Here is a 16,256-nt window from a genome sequence, read left to right as displayed (position 1 = left end):
CCCCCAGCTCTGGCGGTGATGCCCAAGCGGCTTCCAGCCACCGGGCCTCGCCGATCTCCTCCACCACCACCCTGGTCTCCTCCCCCACCCCCAGCTCTGGCAGCAAGGCCCGAGCGGCTTCCAGCAGCCAGGTCTTGCCAATCTCCTCCACTCCCCTCCCCCGGTCTCCTTCCCTACCCTGGCTCCGGTGGCAAGGCCCGAGTGACTTCCAGCCGCTGGGCCTTGCCGATCTTCTTCCCCTTCCCCCCGGCTCCGGTGGTCTCCTCTGCTGTCGCCACCGATCTCCTCCTCCCTCCCCCGCTCCTGCGGCGAGGCCTGAGCAGCTTCCAACCGCCAGCCCACCGCAGAGTTCCCAGAGCTTTCCCTGCGCATGCGCAGGGAAGGCGCTTATACTTTTTTTTGGGGGGGTTAAATATCCCCCCTATATTTTTTTTCAACTTCTTAGATTTTTGTGCACACCTGGGAACTGCCCCAAGTGTGCAGGAAAATCTCCCAGCCCCCCAGGTGCCCCCGATGTGCGGATTTATATATCCGCACGCAGGGGGCACCTTCACTATTAGATATATAGATATATACAATACTTAAACTATCAGTTACTAAAAAAAGAAGCAGCATTTTCCAAAACAATGAAAGAAGTTTTATATTTAGACTTCAGGCACAATTTATTAGCATTCTGAATACAGTTACAGCTAAAGGAGAATTTAATAGAAGTCAGATTAGCATGGTGTTGAACTAGATGAAAGATTACAGAAAAATCACAAAACTTTCCATGTATTTTGCTTACATAAAAAGTATTTGGTTACACACCTTGAATTTTTTGACAGACAACTAGAGATAGAGACACTGCCATTAAAAATGTTTACACATAATTAAGTGTTATTGCAAGCAATGAAAATTCCAAGTAGCATATTCACAACTAGTTGCATGGCAGGTTGTAAGACTTCTCTTGACATACAGTATAAGCAGAAATTTCAGTAGATAGCAGATGTAAAAGCTACGCACCAAGATGGTTTTACCTTTGTATGGACGGTAAATTTAACTTTGTCTCGTTCGCTAAGAGCATCTGAAATGTCCACTTGCAAGGCAGAATCAGTTTGCAGATCTACATTGACCGGTCTAAGCTAAACAAAGAAAGGACTCAGCTTTAGTAAGACTTAAAAACAAGAGCACCAAGTTCAGTTTAGAGTTTTGCACATATGCTTTAGTTTAAAACAAAATACTGCCGTAATAGGTACCATTATAACAGATACAGACTATTTTGTAAAGTTCATATAAAATGCAATGTTGTTAAGAATGCTACTTAAGGCCTGATTTAAACAGCATTCACCCATGCCACATTCCATGCAGCTCTGTGTCTTGTTTCAAGGCTCCAGTTAATAAGCAAGCCCCTATATGCACAGTGTTTTGACTGCCAGCACTCGACTGCCCAGAGAGAAGCTGTGCTGGCATGCAAATACTTTGCATATACCTCATTTAAAGGGAATAATAAGGAGGGGCATTTCTCAAAGATCAAGCCCCAAGGCAGCAAATATGGAATACAGAGGTCCTGAGATGAGAAGGTCCGTGACAAGGAATAGGACTTCACTGTGGTGATGCCTTCCCTCTGAACTCCCCACCAAAGGAAATCCATCTGATCAATTTACTATAAACCTTCAGGAGGATTGTAACACATTTTTGTTTTGAAAGACAAATCAGATAGAAATTGAGTCCTTTTAATGACACTGTAGACTGGTTGTATATAAAAACAGAAGAGCCCTGCTAGAACAGACTACTGGTCTTTTCAGTCTACCACTCAGTTTCACACCAGTTGCCCTGAACAGCCAACAAACAGGACATAGAGGCCAAAGCTATCCCCTTGTATTGGCTCCTAGCTCTGGTTTACTGCCTCTGAATATGGAGGCTCCCCATACTTACTATGGCTTAAAGCCACTGATCGACCCATAGTTCCCTCTAAGCTGTGCTAGGGGGTGCTGGTATACACAATTTTAGATGCCAGCTCAGAGGTTTCTGTTTCTGCACAGAAAGTATTTCCTGGAGGATGGGGGCACCTCCTGGGGCTCATAGATTTGGACCCCCTGGTCCAATCGTTTTGAAACTTGGGAGGATTTTTGAGGAGAGGCACCAGCAGCTATACTGCAAATTTGGTGCCTCTACCTAAAAAGGGGGGGCAGAGCCCCAGATACCCCCAGATCAATTCTCCATTATAGCCTATGGTGCCTATTAACTATAATGGTCCCCATAGGCTACAACGGAGCTGAGAAATTTATTTTTTTACACAACCATATTGTGCTTTTCAGTATGATCTGTAAGCTGCCTTAAGTCACAGGGGAAAGTGGGATATAAATATTTGAATAAATAAGAAGTTCTGCCTGGTTGATAACATTTAACCAACTTCCTGTTTGTTAGGTTACACAGGGTTCTGACAGCGATTGCTCCTCCTCTGTTATACTTGACCTGTAATGCTGGTTGTCATATTTCACTTAAAAAACCCAGAGTAGACTGCAAGAGTCCCGTCCCCCCCGTGTGCTGGTATGTTTTCCAATGCTCAGCACAACATGACAGTCCAAGGCCAGGTCTACCAATATAGTGGACTGGGGTGGGTAGACCTGTTCTCCGGAGGCCAGGTCTACCACTATAGTGGAGAGGGGTGGGTGAAATTTGACTTGATTCTGTTTACTCTAATAATGTTTACATTTTTCTTAAAATATAGTTTAAATACAATTTAAAAGAATTTATTCTGAGATTTTAAAGTAATCTTTAAAAAAACTAATTCATGTGATAGTCAAATGTAGACTTGCTCACAACTTTAATGCTATTAGCTTTTTTCGTTCACAGGGTAGAATTTCTGCTCACAGTGCTTGGGGTGCTTGGGGGGGGGGGTCAACAGTGGGAGGGCTTCTAATGTCCTGGCCCCACTGGTGGACCTCCTGATGGCACCTGGTATTTTTGGCCACTGTTGGACTGGATGGGCTTTTGGCCTGATCCAACATTGGCGTCTCTTATGTTCTTATGTAATACTGTGGCACTTAGAGGGAACACTGGCATAGACCTATCCTCTATGAATCTCTCTAACCCCCTTCTAAAGACATCTATGCTTGTGGACATCACAACATCCACTGGCAGCAAGTGCCACAAATTACTTGTAGAAGAAATATATCATTGTGTCTGTCCTATACCTAGTGCCCACCAACTACACTGGGTGTTTCCAAGTTCTAATATTATGGGGAAAGGAGAAAAAGCTCCCTCTACCCACTTCCTCCATCCCATGCATAATTTTATAAACCTATGCGGAAGACAGGAGGGCCTGGCGGGAGCTGGTCCATGGGGTCGCGAAGAGTCGGACTCGACTGTGCGACTGAACAACAACAAAAATGCTTCTGTATTAAGTTGAGAATTTAAAAAAAAATCAATATATTGCTTGACACAATGAGACCCATGGCTGGCGGGGTATGTGGATATTAGAATAATACAACAAAGAATAAATATTCAAAACAATTAAAAACCTGGTATCTTAACTTAATTTGTAACAGCGTCTTCTGCTGCTACACAAAATAATCCACAGGGAATGAAATCCCAACACAAGTTTTTAGCAGAGAAATAAACACCTGTTTCATTTACTACTTCATTGAACAAAGCTTTTGTACATTTATTTATTTATTTGATTTCTACCCTGCCCTCCCAGCCAAAGCCAGCTCAGTTGTATCTTACTATATATATGGTAAATATCTTCAAAAACCTTTTAAACTTTAATTTTACATAAATACACCTTGCCTTGTATTTCCTGCATGTCATAGCCCTTGACCTTGATGTCTATTTTTTCCTATATATATATATATCTAACTAGTAAGGACTTCCTGCACTACATCTAAAAAATGGGTGCTGGTCTACCAAAGCTTCTGCTCCCATTGGAATGCTACACATACCTAGAGAAGCTTGTAAAAGGAAGAACAAAAGTCTTCACCTTCCTTGTAGCTCATGGCATATTTATTGAATTGCTGTAGATATTTTTTCAGTCATAATGGGTCACAATCATTTTACAATTAAAATTGTAAAGTTAGTCAGCTGTAGTAGAAGAAGGCACCTGTGGTATATATATTATTCTCCCCAGCCTAGTGTTTTGACTGCTGAAATTCTCTTTCCTCCTTCAAAGGGTCAGTGACAAGGCCAAGAAAAATAATGTCTTCACCACCACCACCACCAACAACAACAACCTTGATCTTTCCTATGGCGTTGAGCTTCTCCTTGCATGGTCACAGATGGCAACATGGTCCAGGTTCTGTCTGGCAAGTGCAGAGCACTGGGATTGAAGTGATGTTCAGTTTCCCCAGCCTTCTAGACGCTCTGACACTTCCCTCTTCACTGAGAGGGTGGCAAAGTATGGTGTAACAGAACCCTGTAGTACTGGAAGCTAATCTTCCCTATGATCTCCTACACATTCTCATAGACTATTTTTAAGATTTGTTTCAGGCTTGGATAAGATTAAACCATACACATACCACACTAAAGTTCCATACAATATATAATACACATACAGCAGCTGGGGGGGAGGCTCCTCTCCAATGAGATCTGCTGATGGACCAGACCTTGCAGAGTGAAACCTTCCCACTTTCCCTGTCCCTGAGGAAATCCATTAAGCACACACACACACACCGCCCAGTTTTATTTCTGGGGGATCAACAGACCCTCAAGAATAGCATAGGGAAAAGGGGCAGCAATCAGTGCAGAGAATCAGCAGAAATGGCTGTCCCTTCTTTCAAAGATTAAAGTCCTTTTCCATTTTTAGAACACAGTTTTTAGATACGAGCCACCATGTTATGCTTCATGCTTTGCATCTCTTCAGAAAATTTAGAACCTGGTGAGTAGCTTTCACTTTATTAATTAAAAGTGCCACTGTCAGGAATACATTGTTGCTACATTTCTTGAGGAGTCTGCATTTTCTATTAGCCCCTCCCCCCCATGCACCCCACAGAACTTTGTCCTCTGTGTGCCACAACCTCCTGTACTTCCATCTGCTTTTTCCTCTAGCCCTCTGTACCATCTCTCAATTCCCACCCCTTTCCTTTCTGTTTCCAATCTCTCTGCTCTATTCACTGAGCTTCACAGACAACAGCACGTAAGGCTTTTATTCTCCCATTAATTCACACACCCAGAAGAGTCCCTGTTGCAAGAAGCTACGCAATACGGCTGACTGTAACAGGATGAACAAATTGGTGCCAACTTCACCATATGCCTCTGAATCCAGGAAGGAAGAGTAGAAATGCACATGCTGTAGTGACAAACCCATCATCACCACAGGCCTACTTCTTATTTTGCACATGCAGTGCGGAAGACCACAGCAGTTATGTTCCTTCAACTATACCACTAGAAATTTCAGCCTGTGTGAGACTAACCCATGACCTCGTTCTTAACCATTTCAGCACTGCTGTTACTGGAAACTGTAGCAATGCTGACATGGTTAGGAAATGCAGCATGGCCTTAAGGCTTCTCAGGCAATCTCAGCGGAATAGGAGCTGTGCTACAATGACTACCATATCCCTGCACAGTAGGATAAAAAGAAAGGGAGGGATGTTGGACGTTCTCACAAATAAGTAGAAAGGGGTGGCAAGTGGGGGATATTTGGAATTTCCTGGGGACCATAATCATGGAGAGGATTGCAACAGGCTGTGTTGTTCAGGAATCTGATCTGCTGTAGAAACTTATAGGCATACCCACCTACCATCTTCTCATTGCAACACCTGTAACAGAGAGGCAAGACTCCTACCATTCACTGTCAAGCATGTATTCCGTCACAGACGCAAGTTGGCTGCCACACGGGGAGTTGCATGACTGTAGAAGTCAATCTAACTTGGATGTCAGAACGTACATTACTAGATTTTTCAAGGAAACTGGTTTTTTGTTTTTATACAAAATCTCTACAAAACAAGAGGTAAAAGACAATACATACTTAAAAACTTTACCCACCCTTGGATAAATAACATTCTTTTTAAAATTGACTCTGGAAACTAATTTGCTGTATGAACATACAAACATATTCCAATTATTCCTCAGTGAACTTTATACATACAGCCTCCGGAATGGCTGTATTCAACAATCTTACTCCTACCAATCATGAACAGTGCTTTCCCACATTTTAGTTTTCTAGAATGTCTTCATTTACTGACAATGCAGAACACAACTTGCACATGCCTTCACAATTTACAGAGCCACGGCCCCAACTTCCATTGGAAATAAATGCAGTCATATTTACAAGCCAAGTATAAAATCATGCTCTACACACTTGCTTACCACCAAGTTTTGCAAGAGTGTAGAGAACTGCAACTCTAGTCTAGCTCTCTCAAACATTTAGAACGGCTGTCAACACAGATTTCCTGCCTTAATTTCATGCAAACCTGACATTTTATAATGTGTGGGATTTGGTTTTGGCCAGAGTCAGTTGAAATTCAGTCCTCAGCTTTCTCTAGGCCTTCCCATGAAGCGTGATACCATGCAACAAAAGATTTCTTATACACCATTTTAATGTGTATTTAATGTGTATTTACTACTTCTGAGGATTAGTATGCTGCATTAACTTCTCCCTACATATCATTGTAACTGGATTTCTAACATAAAAGTTTTCAAAACAGATAGCCTTCTCAAACGGCGGGGAGGTGGAAAGAAGACAGGGAAGAAGACAAACTATGATGATGCAATACTAAAAATACTCGTCCACTGAACTCAGTGGTGCTTTTACATGTTTAGGACCAAACTATGAGCAACAGGTAACACCACCCTAAAGGAATACACCTCCCCCTAAGGAATGTCTTGAGTCAGTCATAATACTCAGTGCAACATCACATTATTATTCACACTCTGGGTCTTGAACAGCACTTATACCAATCACTCCTGTACCAATTAATCCATTCTCTCATCCTGTTTGCTAAGGCACATTCAGCTATACAAAAAATAGACTTTCAAAGCATCTTGGGAAGGAGGGATGCAACTGTACTGAATTCTTTCACCATCTTTTTACTTACGATTGCAAAGTGTTCACGATGTGAACAAGGAGCTTTTGGGAGTTTGCATGACTGTGGTCTACATACAGTCAGAATGGGTAGAACTATATGTTTACCAGCCATGTCCATGTGCTGCCACTTTAACACTATGCACATCTGATGCAGCCTCTTCATTCTCACAGAGACAGCAATGTACTAATGCCATGCAACCATGAGTATGAGACGACATCTATACCAGCACTCTTGACAGTGTTGCCAAACTTTTTATCAGTTGCTGTGCCACTAACAGTTTGATCTATAGCTATTGTCCTCTGCTAATGTTCATACCAGAAAAGCTTCACATGCCAACTGATTTGTTTAGAGCAAGCTGTTGCTAAAGGTACAAAAGCAGGTCAGCTTGTTTCTGGTCAGTTGCAGCCGGAGAGGCGTGGTAAGTCACCAGTCCTTACCATGCACATGCTGGTTCAATCACAGAAATAGTAAATAATGCTAATCCCAAGTACTAGCATTGTTTCAAATACAAAGCATTTATCAAAAGCTTCCCATTAATCAATCAAAATATTTATACCCCAAATTTCCTTTTGGCTAAAGTTTTACTTTTAAACCACATTACAAATGAAAACCAAATAAAACAAACCCCAAATACCCACCCACCTGCAAAAAGACACTTGCTGTTCGTATCCCATCAAAAGCCCTGGCAAATAAGCAAGCCTTTGCAGTGCCTCCTGAAGTTCTCCCAAAAAAGGGGGTCATGGCACCTCTTTAGGGAGCCTATTCCACAGAGTGGGGGCCATGAGCGGAAAGGCCAGGGCTCTGGGTGGTGCCAGGTAGGGGGAACAGCAAGCAGGTGGTAGCCTGGAAACCACAGTTGGCACACAGGAACACACAGAAGGAGATGGTCCTTCAGATATGTGGGCCCCAAGCCATGAAGGGCTTTAAATGTCATCACCAACACCTTAAAGTGAACTCAGAAACAAACTGTCAGCCAACCTAGCTGTTTCAATATGGGCAACATATGCTTCCATTGTCCAGCTCCTAACAATATTCAGGCTGCCCCATTCTAGACCAGCTGCAGTTTCCAGTCATTTCAATGCAGAGCATGTTACAGTAATCAAACGATGAGGCTACAAGAGCACGGATCAGCATGGACAGAGTCTAAAAAAGGAGAGAGTTAGAGATTTACTTTGATTTAGAAATACAGGCTAATCTTCAAACAAAGTGAAGTGAGGTGGGACATCCTGATCACATATTAACTATGCTGCCCTTGTAAATATTTAGGAAAAGTAGTGTGTTGTGAAGCCTTAAGCTAACAGTCACCCTGGTTACAGGTATAAGCAGCAGGGCTGCAGACTAAAAGGGCTGTCTTTCTAAGATACTTAATGCATTCTACAAACATTATATTCTATGGTGTTTCAAAACTATTTATATTCTCCAAATTAAACGCTTCAAAATCACCACAGAAAATAAGTTTCAAGCTGAAAGAACTCAGCAAGCAACCAAGCACTAAGTGTCCTGAGCACTGACTCAAGGCCTAAGTAGTCATAGTATACTTTTTTTTTTGCCATCAAGTCCCAGCTGACTCATGGTGACCCCATAGGCCTTTCAAGGCAAGAGACGGTATACTGTGGAACCAAAAACACTTTCCAAAGAAAAGTGACTCAACAGATGGTTCCAAGATGGACAAACCAAAGCACCACACAAAGACTTGCAGAGAGAGGTCACAAAGCAAAGTGATAGCTTGAAAGAAAGCTACACTGAGAAATAAGATGGGGGAAGGAAAGAATGTAGTCATGAAAAGCTCTCAGTAATGTTCCTAAGATGTTTCAGGAACGACCAAAAGCGGTGTGATTTTTGTAGACTCTGTATCAGTATACTTACCCTCTAAACAGATCATAGGCATGGCAATTTGCGTAATACCAGCTTTCTGCATGAACCTTCTTACTAAATCACTATAATGAGTACTGACAAAATGGTTGGGGATGGGATGAAGTAGCCAAATCAAAAAGATGGCAACTAAAAGCTAGCCAGTTTAAAATAAAACAAATCTGTTTACATATAAAGGTCAAGATGGATTGATTAGATTAAACAAACAGATCCTGGGTCATATTGTTTACACACCAGTTCTCTAAGACACTGTACTGTCCCAGAATACAGTGATTTTCATAACTCTTATCTATTTATGGAGAATTTACATTTGCTACTGTTATGCATGCACTGCTATCAAATTCGGCAAATCACGAGGTTCTTAGCCAGTTCTATGGATTCAGAGCAAGAGAAAAGATCTGCAACTAAAGCTAATTCCAGAAAGATGAGAGTGTATTTTATCATGCTAATAAAATCATTCTGTGAAATGAGAGGGGAAGGGGGTAGTTTTCAACCACTCAAAAGAATTTTTAACTGCATAAAGTTGCTGAGTTCCCAAGAAGTTCCTGATAGAAGAATCAATGATTTAATAATGCCATCAAGGAAATGCTTAGAACTCTGTAGTACATATATTTACACACACACACACACACGGCACAGGAAATGCCTAGAACTCTCCAGAGTTCTCATTTCCAGCCAGTCCGCAGGAACAAGAGGAATGATCTACATAAAGGATGGCTCACCAGGACTAGGCTGAGCACAGACACGGCTGTTCCTGCTCTAAATGTTTCTTGTGATTACAGCAGATGAAGGGGGGAAGCTGACACAATTATGTCTGCCATTTTGCAGGGACAATTTCCATGTCCATAAAAAGCCCAGTTTACACAATATGTTCTGAGCAAATACAGCCTTTGGGATAAGTTTGTGATGACCATCTGGACCCTGAGAATTGGATGGCAGTTGGCATTAACAGTCTAATTGTTTTTAGGAAATCCAGCAGCAATTCTAAGCAACCGAAGGAAAAGATATAGATAGCTGGCATTTAACTTTTTGATACCTCGGGCAGCATAAATTGGATATATTACCTTTAACAAACCTAACAGTAGTCAAGTATTCTTGATGGTCATTCATAGCATGAAACACAAGTGGGAAAAACTACTGCTGGCTTTCCTACTACAGCCTATTGAAGACTTCAGCGTAAGCCAGGTTATACAAGGGATAACAGGGAGAGTTTACAGAACGGGTATGTGTATAATTTTATGTAGTACTTGTTTTATTAAAGATAAAGGTTTCCCTTGCTCAAAAGCCAGTCGAATTCGACTCTAAGGGGCAGTGCTCATCTCCCATTCCAAGCTGAAGAGCCAGCGCTGTCCAAAGATGCTTCCATGGTCATGTGGCCAGCATGACTAAATGCCAAGGCGTGTGGAACGCTGTTACCTTCCTACCGAAGTGGTACCTATTTATGTACTTGCAATTTCTTGCTTTCGAACTGCTAGGTTGGCAGGAGCTGGGGCCAGAGACAGAACCTCACCCCATCATGCAGCACTAGGGTCTTGAACCGCCGGACTACAGACCTTCCAGTCTGCAGCTCAGCATCTCTAAATTTGCTTTATTTAGGGTCCACAAGTCGCAGCTGGACTTGGTAGCCAAGTGGTATATTCTGCAGGCCAATTAAAGTCCAAACCCATCATAATATTACTTTTAACCATGATATAACAACTCATCCAACTTCACATGAACTGTTAGCCCAATGCTATTGTTAGCTCAGTCTGATCCAATTAAAACTTTCATCTTTGAACAAAACAAGTTTCTGACTCTGTAGCTTGCTGAGACAACAATAATACAACACTGGGCCATTCCATGTGGGACACCTAACCACAAGTAAACACTTGAAAGGCGCTCCTTAATATTGATAGAAAAGTTTTGTTCATAAGGGCAATTTATCCAAATGGATTTTTACAATGAAAGACTCCTTTCTCTAGACAACCCCAATGGGTTTTGGCCCTGCATAATATTATGAAGTGAGGAAAAGCATAGATTTTGATCTTGTTTTATTAAGTAATTTATCCAACAGCTCTGGGAGAATATGTAAATTTTGCTGAAGGAGCCCAAAAACTGGTGTGTCAATATGCTGTGTCAACTGTGCCAAGCAAAGTAAGACAAGCAACTACTGACGTACTAAGAAAGGTCTGTTGATCCTTGATGCATCAGCAACTACCATTACAGGCAACCAGATCCCATACATATGGGGGACCCAAAAATGTCTGTATGCACAATCATGTTTTACAGGTGTACTCTACCATTTCTCAGACCCCAGCTTGAATTTCCTCATCTGAAGTCTCCACAGGCACTGCTGATTGCTAAGAAACCTTGAGATCGCCAAAGCTTAGAGGCACACCTACTACTCTGACAAAAGACCAGTGTTATGACCAATAAGAAAAACTCTGCCATATTGTTTTGGGATACTGGAAGATGTTATGGGAAAGGAAAGTTCGGTCCCCTGAGAGACAAAGCAAACAATATAAGGGTGAAATTACTTGTTCACTTCTCTTTCTGCACTCCTAGGAGATGGTGACCACCCTGGTAATGCCCCATTTATGGGAAAGATATAAAGACCCTGGATGAGGGCAGGCTTTTGCCAGTTTGGGGTCCACATGCTTTGTGGACACTGTCCAGCCGTCTCCTGATGCCTTCAGAGGCCAACCCCAGGATTTTATGGAGTTCTTCCTTTTGACAGCTTGAGCAATTTTTCCTTTTAAGTTTTGGATTGTTCCTTATTATGTGGTCTTTTCATTCCCTTGTTGTACAGTGATTTTACATTAAGTTTGTTTAAGGGCTAAAGAACTCTGGGTTCAGAAGGGCCTATTCTGTAGTTCCAGTTCTAAGCTGCTGTGCCTTGACCTCCTCTCCTCCTAGGATCCAGAAAAGCCCACAGGCCTACAAGGGTCCTTTCTCATCAACCTTCCTGGATCCCTGAAAGTGCATTAAGCTGCTTGCTAGAGAGCTGAGTTGTAACTAGAAAGGAGGGTAGTAGGGAGGCAATCTGTATTTTAATGGTCAGAATGGATCGCATGCATTAAAGCTTGCTCTCATGTTTGTAGGTTTTTGTTTTAAATGTATTTGTGATGCATAAAGGTTTATAGTTTTTCTCTCCACTACCTTGTGTCTCCTCTTCTGGATACTGGTTTAAAACCGTACTGTAGATTCATATCTTGTCTGTTTATGTATTGCCTGTTTCTGTGTCCCATTTTATATACATCATTCTGGTGTTTCTCTGTCCATGGCTTTTATCATTTATTCATGTGTTAAACAGGTTGCTTTTGTAATGGTGCCTTCCAATAAACCATGTATTTATTACTTTAGATTTCTATCCCGTCCTTCCATGCATAGCAGGGCTCAGGGTGGGTTACAACATAATAAAATAGCTAAAATTATAACTTTACAGTTTAGTTCTTACCAGTTAACACCTTGGAGTCTGTGACTTCCTAATGACAGCCATTTATCCACTGAGATGTTATGAAACTGTAGTAACAGGGGTCTCTTACTTAAGGGGACTAAATCAATACTAACTGTGTTAATAGATGAGAAGGAGCATTTCACTATACTAGGGCAGCACATCAAAAAACCACATAAAACAAGGCCAACCTGCCCCTGTATCTCACTAATTATGACAAGCCACATTCAAATTGATGAAAACTGGAATAGAAGGTGGAACAAACAAAAAAGGGTTTGGGGCTGAGAAAAGTAAATAATTAGTTGGAACTATCTTCACACTGTTTGGAATGTGAATCTTTCACTATATTCTGGTGGGGAGAGAATGCTGTGACATCCACCCCATGTCAGAGTTGTTTAGTGGTCAGAGCAACAGACCAGGACCAGAGAGACCCTCGGGTTCAAATCCCCACTCAGCCATGTGGGTCTCCAGGTAACCATGCGCCAGCCATACTCAGCCTGACCTACCCCACAGACCCATGAGAAGAACCATGCAATCCATCCTGCATACTTAAGAGGAACGGGCAAGATAAAAATTTGATACAGATCGATTCAAAGTTTCCTTCGTTTATGAGGAGGGGAAAGGATATTCCTGTAAACAGGAATAAAAGCAAGGAGAAAATAGTATCTTCCAAATGAAATAGTGGGAAAGAAGGGCAGGAAAATGGAGGAACAAAAAAGCTAAAAACATGAGAGCCAGACATTACTGTCAAAATGGAAGGAGGAAGAGGAAGAAATGAAGATGCAGATAAACTATCTGCACTGGAATGAAAAGCATTATAAAAAGATGGGAAGCAAATCTGAGGGTGGCCAAATAGACAACAAATGGAAGTGAAAAGTAAAGACAGTTTTAAAAATGAAAGCCAGAACACAGTATGGGAAAATGACAATCCAGTGGCAGGGGAGCAATTTTTTTAAAAAAGGAAAGAGGCAAACGCAAGGGGAGAGGAGTGAAATTGGGGGAGTAAAGGTCTTAAGAAATTACTCCCTTCCTTGTAATGAAAAGGGTCCAAAAAAGGAAGAGAGGAATTGAAGCCACCCATACAATTACTTGGGGTGGGAGATTTCTGGTAGCTCTCGTATCATATTCCCACCTCCTTCATTTATTTATTTACATTATTTACAGTCCGCCTTTCTCACTGAGACTCAAGGCGGATCGCGGATTACACAGAGTGAGACAGCACAATCAACAAGATGGGACATTCAATAAACAATGAAATAGGCTCTGGGTTGTAGAACCAACAAGAAATCTGAAAAACAGAACAGAAGCAAAGTATAACTGTTAACATGACACATTAAATTATACCAACTTACACAATAGGATCCAACCCACAGTAAACTATATACAGTAATACAGACCACAGTCCCCAATAATTTATCCAAGTAACTTTGTGAAGCCTTTTGTACAATGCTACTCTTCTGCCTGTGTAGCAAAGCCCTCTCGAATAATTCAGTTTTACATTGTTTGCAGAAACCTAGGAGAGTGGGAGCCAGTCTAGTGTAGAAGAAGAAGAGATTGGATTTATACCCCGCCCTTCACTACCCAAAGGTGTCTCAGAGCAGCTTACAAACTCCTTTCCCTTCCCCTCCACACAACAGACACCCTGCGAGGTAGGTGGAACTGAGAGAGTTCTGACAGAAACTGCTCTTTTTCAAGAACAGGTCTTATCAGAACTACGGCTTGCCCAAGGTCATCCAGCCAGGTGCAAGTGGAGGAGTGGGGAAATCAAACCCGGTTCTCCCAGATTAGAGTCCGCGCACTTAACCACTACACCAAACTGACTATTGTAGTGGTTAAGAGTGGCAGGACTCTAATCTGGAGCTGGAGCTGATTCCCCAGTCTTCCATGTGAAGCCAGCTGGGTGACCTTGGGTCAGTCACAGCTCTTTCAGAGCTCTCTCAGCTCAACCTACCTCACTGGATGACTGTTGTGGGGAGAGGAACGAAAGGTGACTGTAAGCCGCTCCAAGATTCCTTCGGGTACTGAAGGGCAGGGTACAAAACCAACTCTTCTTCTTCTTCGTGACCTCCTCAGGCAGTCCATTCCATAAGGTGGGGGCCACAAGAGAGAAGACACATGTATGGGCAGTTGCTGATTGTTCCCGTTTTCCGGTTGACACCTGCAGAAGTCCCTACTCAGTTGAGCAAAACTGTCATGGAAGGATAGGGATGATGGAAACTCACAAGCACTTCACGCTTGTGCACGTTCTTGTTCATACCTGACAAAGAGATCTTTAAGTCTTGCAAGCTTATACCCTGAAAATCTTAGATCTGAGTCCAGAAGCACCAACTCTTGTATATGTCTCTTCCATATTTCTTTCTCATCATCCCTCCTGCTCTTATGGTGATTCTTACCTCTTTCACCAGGAGCTCCTCCTGCTTATTCCCACTTTACTCCACCACACACTGATCAGCATAGGGGAGTCAGCCTCCTTGAAAGGCAAACTTATAAAGGCAATCAACTGGTAAGCAGGGCTGTAGCCTCTCCCACTGCCCTCTGCTTTTGCAGGATACCTTGGCTTCACCCTGGAGACTTTCCTGTACCAACAGAGACTGTACACGCAGATGTGTCCAAGTCATAAACATATCACTGGCAAATTGACAAGGGGATTTGTGAAAAGCTATTTCGGAACAAAAAAAAGCATTATGCATAATTCAGTTAACATAAAATTGTACTTTGCACTTTAAAAGATATATCTTTATTTTATTCAAACAGTAAGAATACATATACTGCTGCAAAATAAGGTATCTATGTCTCTCTCCATTTGGGCCACCTAGAAATATAGCAATTAAAGTTAGAAATCATCAGCAGTGTAAGAAACAAAAGGAAAGCTTATTACCTGGACATAGAAAGCCTCCATGCCATACTCTCAGCCTTATTCAGAAATAATACAAAATTACAGCTTCCTAGAGGCAACAACAGGATTTGCATCCAAACCATTAAAATAATAATTCTTCCACCCTGCTTCAAGGAAACCAACTGAGTATGCTCCAGCATTTACATTTCTAAGCATTCATAAAACTAACAACAGTGAATGGATGCCATTGCTTATTTATGTATCAGATTTATACTCCGCCCTCCCAGCCAAAGTCAGCTAATATATTATCACCAAGAAAGACCGGCAGTTTTCAACATTATAATAATTTTTTTAAGCACTTATTCTTAGGAATTGAGTGGGCATATATTATTGTTTTATTGATTTGTAAATAGGGGTATAAAACCACAGGTACATATAATGATCCAAATTTAAAAATTAGGTTATGAATTCACCTGCTAGGAGGCAACATCAGGGGAGGGCCTTGGCCTCTACTCTATTTGTTGATCCTCAAGGATACCTGGTTGGCAGCTGTGTGAAACAGGTTGCTGGACTAGATGGATCACTGGTCTGATCCAGCAGGGCTCTTCTTATGTTCTAATCGGCTGTGCCAAATCAAAAAACAAAGCTAGAATTCTTATTTATGTGTTACCTCTCCCATGGTGGAAAGGATACTGTAATCACCAATCACAAACAAAGTCGAAAGATAAATACGGTACTCCAAGAATTATTATATTATAGGAGCAAATACGGTACTCCAAGAATTATTATATTATAGGAGCAAACTCTTTATGCTACTTAAAATACGCTCAGATATGAAAGAAAAATAGTTAAAAACCCTTGTAGAATGTTTTGGATTCCATAAACAAAGAGTCTTTCAGGCACGGCAAAAAGGTAAAAACAGAAGTTTCTCAGACATCCAAGGCAGAGGTGTCCAATTCATTTGTTATGAGGGCTGGATCTGACATAGGATCTGACATAAACGTCACTTTGTTGGGCTGGGCCATGTGTGCCATAAAACGTAATTGGAGATATAAACTGTATAAAGAACAGCAGCTGGTAATCTCTGAGTTGGTATACCCTCACTGCAGGG

At 41.8% G+C, this 16,256-nt stretch overlaps 1 protein-coding gene across 1 annotated transcript in view; it reads right to left on the bottom strand.

Annotated features, from left to right (window-relative positions):
• SNX6 (sorting nexin 6) overlaps positions 1-16,256 on the bottom strand; it is a 47,843-nt gene that overhangs the window by 28,981 nt on the left and 2,606 nt on the right. Inside the window, exon 3 of the mRNA XM_015416396.1 lies at positions 1,017-1,121. Coding sequence (XP_015271882.1) covers positions 1,017-1,121 — 105 coding nt within the window. The remainder of the gene's footprint in view (positions 1-1,016; positions 1,122-16,256) is intronic.

The sequence above is a fragment of the Gekko japonicus genome, unplaced genomic scaffold (assembly GCF_001447785.1).
Source record: "Gekko japonicus isolate JY-2015 unplaced genomic scaffold, Gekko_japonicus_V1.1 scaffold1540, whole genome shotgun sequence".
In the NCBI taxonomy this organism is placed as follows: domain Eukaryota; kingdom Metazoa; phylum Chordata; class Lepidosauria; order Squamata; family Gekkonidae; genus Gekko; species Gekko japonicus.
The sequence above is the reverse complement of the archived record's forward strand: the minus strand, read 5'-3'. Positions and strand labels throughout refer to the sequence as shown.